At 46.4% G+C, this 18,065-nt stretch overlaps 1 protein-coding gene across 1 annotated transcript; it reads right to left on the reverse strand.

The window, feature by feature from the left end:
• Positions 1-222: 222 nt before the first annotated feature.
• TMEM220 (transmembrane protein 220) lies at positions 223-12,338 on the reverse strand. The gene is made up of 6 exons (XM_027568519.2): positions 12,216-12,338; positions 11,525-11,554; positions 7,577-7,637; positions 5,504-5,627; positions 4,130-4,189; positions 223-1,637 (listed from the first exon to the last, which is right to left on the reverse strand). The coding sequence occupies exons 1-6, from the start codon at positions 12,306-12,308 to the stop codon at positions 1,502-1,504; spliced, it is 504 nt and encodes a 167-aa protein (XP_027424320.1). The 5' UTR covers positions 12,309-12,338; the 3' UTR covers positions 223-1,501.
• Between the last annotated feature and the right edge of the window lie 5,727 nt (positions 12,339-18,065).

The raw sequence follows: 18,065 nt of genomic DNA on the forward strand, positions 1-18,065 counted from the left end.
ATATTTGTAGAATATGTAATATTGTATTAAAGGCTGTAAAAATAGACAAATGGCCTGACTTATTCCCCTCTCCTGATATATATATATATATATATATATATGAATATTTTTTGAGTGAAATACTTCCTAAATCTCATGAAATGGAATCTTGACTCCAGTGTTTGATGCTAGTAGATGTAAAAAAATCGCCATCCAACAAAAATACGATGTGAGCCACAGAAGTATTTGAAAGCAGTCACATTTTACAAAGTAAATAGAAACATAACAATTTTAATGATATATTTTATATTAAACTCAATTCTAAAATATCTAACCTCATATCTAAAATATCATTTCAACATGTAATCAATATAAGAATATTTTACATTCTTTTTGTACTGTGTCTTTAAAATCCAGGATGTATTTTATATTTAATAACCCATCCATTGACATTACATTTTCACTCGAAATACTTGATCTATATTTAGATATAAAACCTGCAGTTAAAGAAGTAGATTCACATATCCAATTGTTCCAAACACAAGCGTTCCAAACACATTTATAAGTTTTCTAATAATTGAATTGACATGTTTTAAAATTAAAATGAAAAAAGAATTTTACTTCCTCAATCTGGCCACATTTCAGGTGCTCAATGCAACATGTTACGGTTATGTTATGTTATGTTATGATATATGTACGCGCACCATAGTGATGTTCCCATGTTGTGTGTGTGCGTATGCATCATGGTTATGGTACTATAGTTACCACGTTGGAAAGCACGGTCTTCTCCCCTGGGTGACCTTTGACATTCATTTTTTTAAAAAATGTGTACAGATTTTGGTCTTATTTTTTATTTACAATGCATTTAATATTGCCTCTTTCCTTTTGGTCCCGAATTCCTTTATTCTACCTAACTCTCCTCTCTCTCTAAGACACACTCGTTCATTTGGCATCCCCATTTAGTTCATGGTGCTGCCCTGGTCCCATACAGTGAGTTCAGTGCAGGGGCACAGCCCGTTCTTGAACCTCTGTGTCTATCCTATCACCCAAACCCTGCTTTCCTCTGCTTTAATCATGTGTAGCCCCTTATAAGCATTTGGTATTTCTGGAGTGCTCTCATATTCTCCAGTTCAATCCTTGCAACTGTACAAGTGAGTAGGAGATCTGGTATTAATCCTATTTTACAGATGAAGACATCCACCAGGAGGTTCATATATTTGCCCAAGGCATATAGGTAGTGATAAGTTGAGTTAGAATTCACATTTTGGAACTTGCGTTCTGCTGCCTTTTCTACTACACTGTGACAACTGAATGTCAGACCCCCATCTCTTACCAGGCCCATGCAATCTCATGCTGTGTTGTAGGCATCCTCACAAAGTTCTTAGGATTTTTTTTTTTATCACCTCTAAAATTAGCTCAAATTACCTTTAAAATAAACTCCTAGGAAATTGGCTTGTTACAACCACATTTATAAACAATTGACTGACAATACTCATTTGAAGAAGAGGATTCTTGACTTCATTTAAATTACTGTCTTGCAGTGAGTTGGCCAGGAGGATCGCATCTCCTTGTTTATGTAGATGTAGGTCCAAGAGATAAATGGGAGGAGAGCGATTGCAATGGCAGTGGCCAGCTGAATTCTTCCACCAACCGGATTCCTATAAAGACATACAGGAATTATTAACCATAAAAATCCAATAAAAATAATGGGTTGCTTTGGAAACAAGTACAAAGATTGAATTTGGTGAGCACATTTTTTTTTTTTTTTAAGTAGACTCCATGCCCAGCATGGAGCCCAACATGGGGCTCAAACGCACCACCCCGAGATCAAGACCTAAGCTGAAATAAAGAGTCTCAGACACTCAACCGACTTAGCCACCCAGGCGTCCCCAGGAGTTCTTCATTCTTAATGCAAATCTTTGTTGTTTGGGTGTATTGCAAATAGCTTTTCCCACTCACATAATGATGTCTTTTGAGGAACTGAAGTCACCGATTAATTAGGCAGTGTTAAAATTGATCTTTTCCTAATGATTTCTGTGTCATGTTTAAGAAAGCTTTTCTTCCCAAGGTCTTGGAGATTTGGGGTCATCTTCTCTAAAAGTCTTAACTGTTCTGCTTCTCACTTTAGAGCTGTAATCCACCTGGAATTGAGGTTTATGAAAGTTAGCTGGGGAAAGTTCGTCCGTATGAGTTTCCATTGATCCAGTACTATGTGTTGAGAAGTCTGCCTTTCTTTGCTGCAGCTGCAGTGCTACGTGGCTCTGTCATAAGTCAAGGGTCTGCTTGTGTGTGGACCTGTTCCTAGATTCTACTCTTTCATTAGTTTATCTATCCCTCTACTTATTTTGGTCTTTAATTTCTCCTATAGTGTCTTACAGTCTTATTTATAGAGATTTTGCCTCTTTCTAGATTTACTCCTAGGGAGTTGATTTCTTGAGGTTATTAATTTATGTTTAACTTTTTGTTTTTATCATTTTCTGTTACTTGTTGATAAAAATGCAGTTGGTTTCAGTACGTTCACCTGGTGTGCAGCAATCATGCTAAACTCACTCACTCTACTAACTTTTTAGATTCTGTTTGATTTTTTTTTTGTCGCCATGGATCATGAACGTTTTTCTTTTCCGATTGTTGTGCCTCTTATTTCTTTTTCTTGCCTTATTGGACTGGCTACGATCCTAGCTAGAGCAGTGTTGAGCAGAAGTGGCAGTGGTAGCTAATCCCTTCTCAATCCTGATCTCAGAAGGAAAGTTTTCAGCTGCTCACCACTGAGTCTCAAGCTTTGGTGCTGATACCACTTATCAGGTTCAGTTCCTTTCTACACCTGTTTACCAACAGCTCTTGTGAACAGATGATGAATCTTACCAAATGCTCTTTCTGAACAGATTGAGAAGATGGTTTATTTTTTCCTTTATTCTGTTAATGTGATAGAAAACATTGGTTGGTTTTTGAATGTTAAACTGTGTTCCTAGAATAAACTCTAACTTGGTGGTTGGGTTATATATTGCAGGATATGATTCCCTAATGCTTTGTTTAGGATTTTTCAATCTGTAGTCATAAAGGAGACTGCTGTGTAATTTCTTTGCCCCACCCCCTTTAAATGTTCTTATCAAGTTTTGGTATCAAGATTATTCTGTCCTCATAACATGAATTGTAAAGTGTTTCTTCTTTTTCTGTTCTCTGGAAGTGTTTGTTAAAGGTTGGCATTATTTTTCCCTTAAATATTAGGTACAGTTCTCCAGTTAGACCATCTGGTCTAGAGTTTTCTTTTAGCAAAAACTTAAATTGAGGACTCAGTTTCTTTAATAGCTATGGGACTGTTCTGGAGAATTTCTTCTTGTGTCAGTTTTGCTAATTTGTATTTTTAAAGTAATTTATCCATTTTGTCTACATTTTCAGATTTATTTCCAAGGAGTTGTTCATGATATCCTTTTGTGATTCTTGCAAGATCTATCGGATATGTAGTAACATTTTCTTTTTCATTCCTGATATTCTCTATTTTTGCTTCCTCTTCCTTGCTCTCACTTTTATTATTTTTCCTTTGTAGTCTTGGCAGGGCTTATCGAAGCTATGAATCATTTTATAAAGCCAGTATTTGGCCTTCTGATTCCTCCATTTTTTATGCTGAGTTTTCACTTCATTGGTTTCTGCTTTTATGATTATTTTCTTCTTGTTTCTTTGGGTTTAATTTGCTGTTTCAAGGTTCTTAGAACACTTTCACTCTGTTTATTTTCTTATATGCTACTGTTGTCATGTATTTTTATTCTTTACATGTTTAAGCCCCACGAAACATTATGACTACTATTTTATAAAGTTAATATTCATCTATATGTACCCACACTTTTATATTTTCTTTGCTCTTCATGCTTTCATAAATCTCTAAGCTTCTCTGTGAGATCATTTTCCCTCTCCCTAAAGAACACCCTTTTGGCTGACAGCTCCCTATTACACTGGGCCACATCAGAAACTGGCATTTAGACAAGTGTGGGTGATCATGAACCTCTGATTCAACTACCATTGGCTTTCCTTGAGAAAAGGAAAGATTTCTTTCAAAAGATTCTTGTCTGCATATGGATGTCAATACTTTCTCCTGCCTATCTGATCTGACCAACCTTGAAGACACCTGATTTTAGCTAATGAGTTGAAAACTTACTTTGATGAACTGTGACATAGACCCATCCATACTGTGATAATCACCAGACCAAACAGCTCCCTATAAAATAACACACATTTCAGATTTTTGAAGTAGCTATGAGTGAGATGTGTATCATTCCATTCTCTCCCATGACCACTAGCTTCTGCTGATTATTGAATGACCTTCTCCCAAGACACACAGCATCTACAGAATATTTTCAAGTCTGGCCATGATTCAAAAGTTACTTTTATTCAGATAGCTTAACGCCTTATATGAAAATAAGTTTTATCTTATGAGACGGATGTGAGCTCCATCTCTGTTCCTCAGCTTCTAAATGAACAAAAAACCCCAGCAAAACAAAAAACACAAATAAATCACTTATTTCAGGTCATTAGAAGGAATATAGTACAACCAAGAAAACTATCCCAGATTATCAGGCATCAATTTTACACTGTTTTGGAGTGTTCAGTGTTAGGATGAACTCAGGTCCATAAATATGGAGCACCTGCTGCAGGAGATTGGGTCACATCTTAGGGGAGAGGAATGATTTGTAGTATGAGTCAGACATGGTTTTGGGGTGGGTATATGCTTCTGTGTTAAAAGCACACATATTTTACATAGAGTAGAAAAGTTATATTTGGCCATGGTACCACTGGAAGCCCACCATAACTCATGGGCCTCAAGTTGGTGGAAGTGATTCAACCCATTGGGTTGATGATCCCATGGGCAGGCCGAATCTGGTTTGCTCTCCAGTTTCCCAAGGATTAGGGCCTCTAACAAAGTAGCACCCTGCCAGGGATGATTACCTTCTACGTCTCTAAATCTTAGTGTTAGCAATAGGATGGACAGGAAGGAAAAGGGGCTATGCATGAGGCCAGGGAGTCAGAGGTGGGAGGAAGCAAAGGAAGAGGTGATGAAATAGGAACACATGGCCTTGGCAAAGGGAGGAGATGACATGGGACGTAGCTGGGCAAGGCTGACAGAGGTTGACTTAACATACTGACCTCTGAGGTGGCCGATCACACTTGTAGAGATTTTGGCCAGAACCACAACTAAATCAGAATGCTGATGGAATGATCAGCATTCTGGACTGAGTAGTACTGTATGGCGTCCTTGCTTGTTCACTGTAAGGAGCCAAGGTCAACTGCCTGACAGTAATAGAACGCGTGTGCTGACTGCCTTTGGCCGTGGTTGCGGAACGTGGTACCTGGTGCTGGGTGTGAACCCTGGCTCATTTCCTGCTTCTTCAGCTTATGAAGGAGCTAATACCTCCCCTGCTCCTCAGGGTATAGTTGGGGGAGCTGAGTCATCGTGGTGCAGATACGGGGTTACAGAGGAACAGATTTCTCAGTTCTACCCCACCCCTTCCAAGGAGCAAAAGTCACGGCTCACCTGCCTTCTTCCTCATGTAAGATGTTCTGTTGGGAGTGAAGCCAGAGATGGCAGGCCAAGCCGACAGCCCACGCGATACAAAAGAATATGTGTATTGCAGAGGCACTCTTCCAAATTAAGTTGCCTAAAATTAGAGATTCCCGTGCTGTTAATCATGGAACCACAGCCCAGAGAAAAATGATCTCTTTATATCTGCTCTGCCATAGTCTGCTTTCAGGTAAAGCCTTCAGAAAAGGCTGGGATGGCATCTGGCTGGCTCAGTCAGCAGAGCGTGCAGCTCTTGATCTCGGGGTCATGAGTTCAAGCCCCACGTTGGGTGTGGAGCCTTCTTAAAAAAAGCTGGGGTTTCTTTAAGTTTGGTTTTGAGGGACATCACAGAGGTTAAAGCAGTTGGAATAAACTTAGGTGGACGTTTAGTGTTTTGTTGTCCAACGTGTCCCCTTTCTATGACAACTACCCTTTATTTTCCTTGAGGAGCCACCCTTCCCACACACCCAGGCCATGTGTCCCAGACCATTGGACCTTAGCTTGATGAGTTGGCATTTATCCCTTTAGCAACTGTGATTTGGCTCTGGATGAACAGATGACAGATCAGGAACCACAGCTCAATTCTGAGACTTCTGCGGAACTATCTGGGAAGCAGGTTCTATCTTCTGTTGGATGGAGCATCACGAAGAAGTGAACTTTGAGCTGCCGGGCTACCATCGAGGAACCCAGGACTGAAGTCAGAGTGGCACATGGTGGGACTGCGAGGTGCAGGAAAGCTCAAGTTCTGAGCCACCAGCAGCGTGTGAAGCCAGCACCACCCCTGACTTTCTCAGTCAGGTACCCCAGTACGCCTCCTTTTCAGCTCAGAGCCCATTGGAGCTGAGTTTCTTCCTTGCCTGCAACTAATGGAGCCCGAACTAATACACCTTAAAGATGCAGACAAGAGTTCCAGGCACCTGTACAAGGAGCCCGTGCATCCAGGGGACAAGAGTTTTCGCCACCCAGCTGGGAACCGCTTGTCTTTCTCCTAAGGCCCGAGAAGTCTGACGGCCCACTGGTCGGGAAGCTATTTTCATGACAGTGAAGAGTAACCCATCAGGACTGACAGTCCCTATTAATAAGAAAATGTTAGCACACAATATAAAATGTACTTTTTTTGGTTATAAGACACTGTTCTATGGTATAAAACTGTCCAACTTAAGGTTTGTTTAGAGTTTAGGGCCGTTAAAAAGCAGAGCCACTATGTTTTGCCCAGCATTGAGGTAAGCAGCCTGTGGGTAATAGAAACCAGCTATTTTAAGCGATGTTTTTTTACCTGTATACCCACCTGGGATGGAGAGATATATATATATATTCCAAGAAGCAGGAAAATATATGCTAAAGCCTCTTTCTTAGAGCCATCCATTCACATTCAACAAGCATTAAGTACCTACCATCTTCCTGGCCATATTTCAGGGAGGCTTGGGCAACGATGGGCTAGACATAGCCCCACTCTTAAGGGGCTTACAGCCCAGCAGGGGAAAACATATAAAAGCATGCAGTAAATTGCTGTATGTACTTCGACGGTACAGCGGAAGGTCAGGGAGAGCAAGATGTATGAATGAAAAACCTAGAAATTTGTATGGACATTATAAACCATTTCCCTAAACAAGTAGCAGGCCGTATACACACGTGTTGAATGGATTCGAAGTAAAAAAGTGGTTACTGGGAGTGGTACTGGACACTGAGGGCCACTGACTAGAGAGACACAAGGTTCGTGCCCTGTTGCTGATTTTCCATTCGTGTGGTGGCGCAAGAAATCAGCATGGTGACCAAGGCCCTCTCTCTCATGGGCTGTACTGCAGAACCCCTGTTCTACAGCAGTGTAAGTGGTCTCGGGTTCTGAGCTGCTAAAAAGGCTGTCTTGGTGTCGCAGGTCCTTGTGAAGTCTGCCTGAAGATGGGTGAGGGTGATCTAGATTAGAATTCACCCTTCTTGTCATCAGAAACGAGGAGACCTGTAGGGCCCCGTTTCTCTCCCAGGAGTCTGTCCTTATTGTCAGAAATCTGGTTTGCTGCGTGTCCATGCAGAATCCAGGGTCCATACCGGTGACAAGAGGGTTAAGTCCCACAAGCAGGCTCAGCAGCGCAGGTATCATGTATACCACCTGTTAGCAAGGAGGGAGATGACAGGGGTTAGGGAGTATGCCCGATTTAGATGTTCAGAGGAGTCTAGGAAGCACAGAAAGATGGTGAGACCTCAGAAAGTTGACTGACAGTGTCTGCATCAGGCAAGATTGGGCTCTTCATTCTGGAAACTGCTGACAAGCTGTTTGAGTTTGGAAGACGGGCGGGCCCTGTGGAGGCCCCATTTTCAAGCCTCATGCTCAGCAAGCAGACTGTAGTCAGACCTGCTGTGGCGTGTGTGTTGTGGGCACAGGGCAAGTGGGATAGGCCTCGTGGGTATACGGGAGGAATGGTGAGTTTCCAAGAAACGTAGCTGCTTCGCCGTATCAACTGTGATGCGCATGTCAGACATCTTCCCTTTTTGGGAGCTGTCAGAGCTGTGTATGTTAAGTTAAGTGGTTTGTTTTCACCACAGAAACAGGTCTGTCTTGATCCCGGGGAGAGAGGGCATCTGGATTACAGACCCTGTGTTCATCTCTCCTACTGCACCCCTAATGATGGCCAGGATGGACATTTGCAAGTCTGGTCGTCTCTCACAGGTAAAGGCATTCATGCTACTGAGGGGTAAGACCGGAGCTTCCCAAAGTTCAGTGTGTATACAAGTCGCCTGGAAAGCTTGTCAAAATGCAGATCTGATTCTAGATGTCTGGGGTGTGGGCCAAGTTCTGCTTTTCTAACAAGCTCCCACGGGATGCTGTTGTTCTGAGGTCCATACTTGGAGCAGTAAGGGGATAGTTATCCCCTAATGAAAACCTGCATGACTAGCCACTGAGAAAGAGAAGAAGAGAGAGAGAAAGAAGTTGCACGCACACCATACAACACTTACCTGTGCTCTCTGTAAGAAATGTTCGGCAGAGATTTATTTTTTTTTTTAAATGTGTACTCAAATGTATCAGATATCTGTCATTAACAGATTAAGGGGTCTGAGACCTTCTTATTTCTTTATATTGTAAACATATGAACAAAACAACCCTCTGAACTAAACAGTGGTTTCTCGCGGCAGTTGTGCCATCTTAATCCTTAAGTGCTTTTCTCTATCTCGAATAAGATTAAAAAATTCTTTTTGAGGACCAAGAGACTGAAAATAATGGTTTCTAGTATACAAGGTAAACTAATACACAGCATACTCAATAATGAACTCCGTAGAACCCACTTATAATGGACTTTTATTTTTATGTTGGTGTATTTTTTTAAACGTAGAGTATCATTTACAATATTTAATTCACTATATAGTTCTTGAGTACCATGGCGTTCTTTTTTTTGTTGTTTTTAAAGATTTTTAAAAATACATTTATTTATTTGTCAGAGAGAGAGAGTGCGCACAAGCAGAGAGAGAAGCAGGCTCTCCGCTGAGCAGGGAGCCTGATGACGGACTCGATCCCAGGACCCTGAGATCATGACCTGAGCTGAAGGCAGACGCTTAACCGACTAAGCCACCTAGGCGTCCCAAGATTTTATTTTTTAAGTAATCTCTACACCCAACATGGGGCTCGGACTCACAACCCTGAAATCAAGAGTCGCAGGCTCTACCGGCTGAGCCAGCCAGGTGCCCCCCCGTGGCATTCATTCTTCATGTCTCTCTCCCTTGTCCACCTGCCATTGTAAAAGCAGAAAAAGCCAATTTGTTTTCCCAGTATCTTCAGCTAGGGGTGATCATGCTCCAGCCATAAAATGTAAGAAGTCTTGTAGGGGCAAGGCTGATACTCAGGGCATCTTAACAACCACTCTGCAGGGACACTGACCAAGCAGGATGAATCCCAGACCTTAAACTGTATTGGTATGCACACACTGAACAGCAGCATGTCTGAAGGGCTTCTTGGATAACGTTTCCTCCCTGATAACAGGGAAGAAAGCATGGGAGGAAAAAATGTTTTGCTCCTGCCTTGTTTCTTCCTACTTGGGATGCACTGGTCTGGGCCTGACATTTGGAGCTGCAGCAGCCACTCTGTAGACGTGAGAGAATATATTGCCCATACACTGGAAGTGGCAGAGAAGGAACCCAGAAAGCCCAGGTCTTTGATGACGTTGTTGGCCATTAAGCAGCTGCCTCTGGACTTCTTGTTAAGTGAGGATACTCTACTGATACAGGCATCCTCCATGAGCAAGATGAAGTGAGGGACTTGAAAATGAGTCAGGCACCGTTTACTTAGTATTGGCTCATTTGTGCATGCTTTCATTCAAGAGTCAATACGGAAGGGCTGCCATAGGAAGGCTCTGCATTAGGTTGCCTGAGGACCACCAAGAAGAAGGAAGAACTGGTCCCTGGTCTCCTAGGAGCTGGCATGTACAGAACCAACTCGAATATAAAGCAGAATGTGTTAGCATTAAAGGTTCAGAGAAAGGATGGTTGGAACCTATCGGAAAGAGGGAGAGGGAGTTTTTGAGGGACACAGCATTTGAGATGAACTTTGAAGCTTGGGTAGGACATACAGGAATTCTAGGGGCAAGACACAGTAGTATTATAGGTGGATCGGGTTCCAAGACCACGGTGGGAAGGTGGATTGGAGCCACACTGTGGTGGGCCTTGAGTGCCAACTTGGGGAGTTGTAACTCAGTGATCTTGGGAAATGAGGGAAGTTTTTGAAGCTGGAAGTGATAATGTGGAAATTGTTCAAGGAGAGCAGGGGATTAGAGGCAGCTCCAAGAATTAGGAAGCTACTACAGGAGTCCACGTGGGAGGTGATGGAGAGTGAAACTGGCAAGGAGGTAGGATGTCTGTGGGGACATGGTGTCTATTATTATTCATGCTATGTCACCTAAGCATGAAGTGGGAGGTAAAGTATACACATACCGTACAGATGAGCAGTTAGACCTAGCTTGGGTTTTGCTGGATTGCTTTGTTCTTCGTTTTATTTTTTGAAAGGATCTCAAAGGCAGTGGTAAGGAACCGAGAGATGTTAGAGATGCCTGTGGTTTGGAGCAAGGATGACCCCGAGGGTGATTCTGCTGTTGACAGAAAGGAGTGAGTCAGGAGGAGGAGGGGGTTTAGGAGGGAAAGACGCTGTAGGAGTTTGGGGTGTTGGAGGGGTCAGCGTTGGAAATTCTACATTAAGCTGGGTATTGGAGACTTGTCTGCAGGGAAATAATATTTGGAACTCAGGATATGGGCCAGAGTGCTGAGGAAGAGGCAATTTGATTCGATGCAAAGGCATGTGAATCTGGACAATAAGCAATGTCAGAATGAGTTCTACTGCACTTAAAACACTGACCAGAATTCTGCATTACAGATCCAGATGCTTTCATTTGTTGCTAATCTTTACACAGTCAATATTATTCCAAAGCAGAAAATCATCTCATTGGTGATATTGCACAGTCTTATGTACCTGTTTTCAAAGAAATTGGGCAAAATCCAGACATTTCAGAAAATGTACAGAATGATCTCCCCCTCCTCCAAATAGTTCAACCAGAGCATTGATTAAATGTATTCTGTAGATTTTTATGGGCTTTAGTTACTTTTTATAAACATAACTCACTGAATTAGACGAACTGCAAACCCAAAGCCTGCCATTTTCTGGTCAAGTGTTTGTTGGAGTTTCTGGGTAAAAAGAACTCATGAGGAAGGGCTCAGTTGACTTTAGGAGGTGTACTGTGTGTCTTCAGAAAAGTGTCCTCAGTTGGCCCATTTTTATTCAAAGGGAATACTGCCAAAAGGCCCCTAAATGTCTCTGTAAGATTCTGAATTCTCACACACACATTACATTACCACTCTGATCCCTCTCCCCAGATATTTTAGGGAAAAGGGCTTACAAATGATCTGATTTCTAAGTTTTTATGTACAAAAGGCAGGGAAGCGGGCCAAATAGATAAAACTGTGTGTTTCGTGCCGTTCCGCAGTGTCTGGAAACGGAGGAAAGCAGCTCATACTCACCATCCACAGTTCTGCGTCTGGATCGTTTACCTGGAATGACAAAACATCAGGCATTAGCAGACATTCTGTGGTGCTCCAGCCCTCCGTTTGGTCTGCTCTTGGATCCATCCTAGTGATGTGTTTCATGCCAGACGCTGCACTAGGCAGCGAGGATGCAAAATGGGAAAAAGACCTAGTCTAGCAGATCATGGTGGTCGAGGGGGCTTCTGGCTGAGCACAGCCACGCGACTGTGTCCAGAACCGCACAGAAGTCTGACAAAGGTACTGTAAGGGCCTCCAGTCTTAAGATAAGGACAGCTCTTACGAAGGAGGTCCCAAAGCAAACCTGGGAGGGTACCCGCGCCACAGGGGATTCTGTCTGCCTCCCGCCTGGCCTCGGCCGTCAGCCAGGCTGGGTCCCCATCCCAGGCTGCATCTGCTCGTCCTCTCCTCCGCTCCTCCCAGCACGTGGCTCGGGCGATGGGGCCGGCGGTCACGTGGACACCTGCGTCTCGGCCGGGGCATGGGGTGGGGGCCCCGGGGCGTAACCCCCAATCTCTGTCCTCCGCGTACACGGCCCGCCCTGCGGCCGGCAAGGGCCGCGCTAGTCTACACCGCGCGCCGGGCCCGGGGGCGGAGCTCGAGGCCCGGCGCCCTGCACAGCCCGCGGGCCCCTCGCCCGCCGCCCGCCGCCCGGGGCCGGGGCGCTGACCTGCACCAAGGCCGCCAGCGCGAAGAACGCGGCCATGAGCCAGTTGCAGGCCCGCCACAGGACGGGGGCCCAGCGCCCCGCCGCAGGCGCCATGGGCTCCGACGGCTCGGGGCGGGGCTTGGCACTGGGCGGGGCACCGGGGGATGTGGCTTGGCGTGGGGCGGGGATAGGACGGGGATAGGGCGTGGTGATGGCTTGGAGGCGGGGCTCGGACTGGGCTCGGCGTCGAGATGGGGCGGGGCTTGGCGCGCGGCGGGGGCCTGAGCGGGGATGCGCGCACCAGCTGAGCCCCTTGCTTACCCTGGGACCTGACCTACCCTGCGCCAGTTTCTCTGGTCCCCAGGTGTTGAGTGGCCGCTGGCAGCCGCTCGCCGGGTAGGGAGGTGGCACTACATGAGCCTTACTACTTCTCCCATTAGAGTTCCCCAAAACGTGGGGAAGGAAGGTGTGGTGTCCCCATTTCACAGACGAGGAGAGCGTGTCCCAGAGCGGCTGGATGACTTGGCCAAGATCGCAGTGTAGCGGGGGCGCAGAGCACCTGGCTCCGGGGGCCCCAGACAGACCAGATTTGGTCACTACTCCGCTGACAAACTCCAAAGGCAGAGAGCGGAGTGGTGGGGAAACAAAGGAATTTATTTCAGGGAGGCCGACGCCGGGAAGACCCCAGACTCAAAGTCTGTCTCCAAAGTGCTGAAAACCCTTCCAGGTTTACATAAGGAAAGTGAGGGACAGGGATGCGTGTGCGCGTTCTGGTGCAGTGCAGGTGGGGCGTGCAGGTCGGGTGGGTCATTGTCTTGGGGTCAGTCGTGGGCCGGGTCTTGCTGGCTCCGGGCAGTCCTTACTGCTTGAACCGGTGCTTCGGTTCCCATCACCGGGTGCTTTGCGGCAGGGTCTTTTGCCCCAGTTGAGAGAGAAGCTGGAAAGGAGAAAGCGATCAGTTAGAGAGTTTGAGGTCAGCTTGTAGGTGGTTGGAGTCCACTTTCAGCATAAGGCGTGGGTGGTGGAAGGAGGTCATATTTGAACCCGGTAAGTCCGTCTTTGCTGCCTGGTCATCAAGGCTGCCTTCCTCACATGACAAAAAAAAAAAAAAAAGAGAGAGAGATTTGGGGAGGGAGGGTTGTGGAGAAAGAAAGAGGCGCCGGGTCTGTGTGCATTTTCTGATTAGTATTTATGCATTTCTTTCCAGAGTGGGAGGAACTTTCAGTGCCCCGTAAGCATTATGGTAATTTCTTAGTGAGGACAGTTAATTCTGGCATCTTACACAGCTCCCAGCTTTTCTGCAGACAGGCTCATTTATCTTCATGGGCTTTTATTATAAAAGGTATTTACATATTATACATATTTACAATTCTTTCCCACCACCAAAACCAACAAAATTTCCACACGCGTGGCTCATGAATTTCTTATGAACTAAAAGACACTGAAATATTCACTGTTCTCCCCTCTCACTTGTTTTAGGGTCCTTTTTTGTTTTGTAATTTACCCTCTGATTAGTCTTCCCCAGGCTCATTTACACATCCATAGGCCTCATCATTTTTGCTGTTCTAAGGAGTCTTTATCACTTCAAATCATGAGCACGTGCTCCTGTTCTCCTCTCCTTTTAGCTAAATCTCCTAAAATGCTTCAGGGATTTTTTTTTTTTTCCTGTTTCATTCCTTTTAAGGAATGCTTATTTCAAGAACATCACCTGCTGGGTGCCTGGCCCTGTGCTGAGTGCAGGCCTCAGGAGGGTGGATTTGCTGAGTGCTTTTCGGGAAGGGAGCATGCAGGCTGGCCAAGGGCTGGCTACGCGTTGGGGATAAAGCCCAGGCAGAGGACATGGCTCCTTAGTGAGTTCCACCGCCGAATCAGCCCTGGGACTGGGAACAAGTTGTGACCACCCTCACTGCCCAATTCCTTACCTAAAAATAAATAAATAAATGAAGGAGACGGTAGCGTTTTAGGCTGAATTGCATCCCCGTGCCAATTCATATGTTGACATGTGACCCTAATTGTAATTTGGGGGGCACAGGCTCGGGTCGCAGCCCAAATTGTGTCGCATGAGAGAACACCAGTTGGGTTTCCAAAGATACGAGGGAATGCTTGCATAGGTCGTTTACAAAGAATTTTGATTGGTGTCGGTGGCAGAAAGCAAATGTTGGCTAGACATAATTGGTTGCCGAGGCTATCACTAAGCAAAAGCCCATTACTATAGCCAGCTGCAGGTGATCATGCAGAGTCCTTGGCATATTTGTGGTTTGGCCAGGTGCAGGGGTTCTACCCAGTGAGGATGTGCTTAAGGCCCACCTCCTTAATGATCTCCTGGCTCCCTTTGTCAAACCCCTTGACACAAGTGACTCCATTTTATTTCACCTTTCACTGGAGCAAGGGTCTTAAAAGAGGTAATTAAGTTAAAATGAGGTCATTAGTGTGGGTCCTAATCCTATATGACTGGTGACCTTCTAAGAAGAGGAGATTAGGACACAGACACAGGACGCACACAGCGGGAAGACAGCCACCCACAAACCCAAGAGAGAGGCCTCGGAAGAAACCAGCCCTGTCAACTTCTTGACCTTGGACTTCCAGCCCCCAGAATTATAGTCTGAAAATAGCTGTCTGGTGCTTAAGCTCCCCATTGCCATGGCGGCGATAGCAAACTCATATAGGGAGGGATTCTAGTACCTGCTCGGCCAACCAAACAGGAGTGTACATGGCAAGGAAGGAACGGTGTGAAAAATGGTGTGCCATAAAGCCACCGTGGAGTTTTATACTTTTCACTATTGTCTGGGACCTTCCGGATCACTGTGTGGACATGGGTTGTTTTCACGTGTGCAGGCTTCTTTCCCCTTCTTCTAGGGTTAGCATCCCAGTTATTTGGGAGGGGACCCATCTCCCACTGTCGGGGCATGGATATTCAGAGGGCTGACCATGCTGCCCCCTTTCCAAAGATAGGGAGGTGACCTTGGCCTGCCAGTTGGCATAACCCATCCTCCTGACCACAGCGCCCTGGGTCTGGGAGGGTATGTGTTTCAAACTGGCCAGCTTCAGTCCTGGGACCTGTGCTCCAGATAAAGTACAGATTTTGCATTTCAGATCAACAGGGAATGATTTTTTTAGTATAAGTGGGTCCCCAGTATTTGCAGAGACTGGTAACCCTAGCTGGACTATTAGAGAGGGGCTTTCTTTTTTGCTGAGTGTGTTGGGCTGATGTTGTGTATGCTGAGGCTACCAGGAGCAAGCCTCCCTGAAGGGGGTGGGGATCTGAGCTCAGAGATAAAGAGTGCGGGTACCTGATGCCATCAGTTGAGGTTCTGGAACCATCCACATCTATCGCTGGGAACTGCCTCTCCACCCTTCAGTTTTGTTAGCCAATGAAGTCCCGCTTTTACATATGAGCCTATGTGAGTTGGGTTTTTGTCCCCCATGACACCGAATGGTGACTTGTAAAATCATGATTCGGTAGTTAAGCCGATGCTTGAAATCCTGTTTGTCCAGGTTTTGCAAAGATGGGGAACAGGAGGCCTCATCTGAAAAGTAATGAGAAACAAAACAAGTTTAAATGAATCCAGTCTCCCAGAGACCTCTTCATCAAGTCACTTCATCTTCCTTTTTCATTGCAATGTCACACTGCCGCAGGGGTGAGGCCATGTGGATGGGAGCAGGGGCTTTCCTGCTGGCTTCTGCAGAAGGGGTAGCTCCAAAGGCCTTCATCCTGCTGGGCTGGCCCCCAGCTCCCAGGTCAGCGACAGCATTATGACAGCAGTGAGAGCCTCCGGTGCCAAGTGAGGGGACTGGGCAGCATATGGGGATCTGTCCTCAGAAGACTTGCAAAGAGAGGGGCTTGCTTGTTCTCTGCAAGTGGGATTATGAATTCACTGCTAAGAGACCGAGCAGAGACTGGCAAACCCGCACGAAGACACAGCTGGCCTCTGGGGCCACGGGATCGAGGGAGAGCTGATTAGGGCTCGAACAGATCTAAAAGAAGAGTGTCAGGAGAGGGGGATTGGAGGCAGTGGAAACCCACAGAGTCGTTTCCATCCGGGGGGCAAGAGCAGGCCCAGCCCGTCTGGGCACAGGCCGGAGAGGTGCTTGGCTCCCCTGGCCACGGACACTCACATTTCCTTGCCAGGCCATCCTCGTGGAGGCTGATGGGGACTCAGAGGCAATTCACAAGCTCCGTTCCTCTCCTTGCTGTGATTCCTGAGCTCCAGTTCCAGAGAGAATGGCCTCGCACCCGCCTGGCCTACAGAGTGGAGAATGAGCTGGCCTGTCGGCGCCAGCCATCTGGTCAGTTGCTCAGTGCGGCTTCATCCTGAGAGTGCCGTTCTCCTGTATAGACTCGTTGACCTTGTAGCTGTCCCTATCATCAGTCGTGCAGAACGTGGGTGTGAGTGATGCCCCCTGGATGACGTGTTTGGGGACAGAGATGACAGGGAACGAGAATCCTGCCCTGTGCCAGAGAGTGTCCCATCCACCTTTCTCCGTCCACCACACTGAATCTCCAGCCTTCTCTCCAGTCTGCTGGGTCGGCATAAGGGGCGCGTTGTTGTTGGCCCGGGAGTGGGGCTGGACAATGGAGGGATTCTACTCCCAGCTGTAAAGACCGCTTCCTCCCAAGGTCTCTGAAATCAGACGTGTGTCTCACCGTGGCAAGGATTGATTTGCTTTTGCAAAACCCGTCTAGTCTCCATAAAGGACTTGGTTTCTACTATTAACAAAACTTAAGACCATGGTATGCAAGCCTTACAGCTTATTCGCACTGATTGACAATGAAAGATACCTGGCTCAGATAATGTTCCCCGAAATCCTGGATGTCCCCTCATACACCAGAGCGAGAATATGTACAGTTCAGCGTACCCTCCACATGTATTTCAACGCATCACTCTGCTCCCTATCACTGGGGCCATGGATTTCACATAGTCACTAAATATTCAGGCCTTCCTACGTGTCAGGCGCTATGCTGATAACCGAGGATGTGACTGTGAACAGGACAGACACGGTCCTTGCCCCGTGGTGTGGACAGACCGAACAATAATCACACACACAGGCTGGTGATCCCAGCAGGGAGTTGTGGGAAAGCGCGGACCGCTGTGGGGATGTGTGCAACAAGGGGAATTGGGTTTTTTTCCAAGGGCTTTGAGAAACTTCCTGCAGAGGGAACTTTTCGGGGGTGCCCCGAAAGATGAAGGGCGAGTGCCGGTGGAGAAGGCGTGGGGCAGTGCCTCATGCAGACAGAGGAGCATGTCAGAAGGCCCCGAATCCAGAAGCTCAGCAGGGCCCCGTGTGAGTGCAGAGAGATGATGCTGGAAGGGTGCAGGTTAAAGAGGTCGGTTTTCTCTCAAGTGCTGTGAAGAGCCCCCAGAACACTGAGCCAGGAGTGGCAGGGTGGGAGGTGCACTTAGGTGAAGGCTGGGAGAGCCCATAGGATGCACAGGGATTGGCTAGGACCCACTTGCCATAGACCAGGACAGACGTGACGCTGGCTGGGCTGGGAGGGTAGGCAGTGGCCACGGGGAGAAAGAAGCTCACGTGAGTGAGTGGCCGAGGACATAAAGCCAACGGGACTCCATGGGGGGAATAAAACATGAGAACCCCCTCTCGGCTCCAGACAGATTCCCTTGAGGGTGAGCACCTGGGAGTAGTTTACCTGGTCTCCTCAGGTGGGACCAAGCATCATCTTCTGCTTCTCCTTACACTTGCTCTTGTTGCTTTTTAAAAGCATGACTTAGTTTTGACTTTGCAGCCATCATTCTGAGTGTATGGGCACCTTTCCTGCTGCCGGACTAGCCCATGAATTGCAGGAGGTAAGGACCGTACCTCCCTCATTTGTATTTCTCTCCCACAGGACCTGGCTTACTTGGATACTGGTGG

Source organism: Zalophus californianus, chromosome 16 (assembly GCF_009762305.2).
Source record: "Zalophus californianus isolate mZalCal1 chromosome 16, mZalCal1.pri.v2, whole genome shotgun sequence".
Taxonomy (NCBI): Eukaryota; Metazoa; Chordata; class Mammalia; order Carnivora; family Otariidae; genus Zalophus; species Zalophus californianus.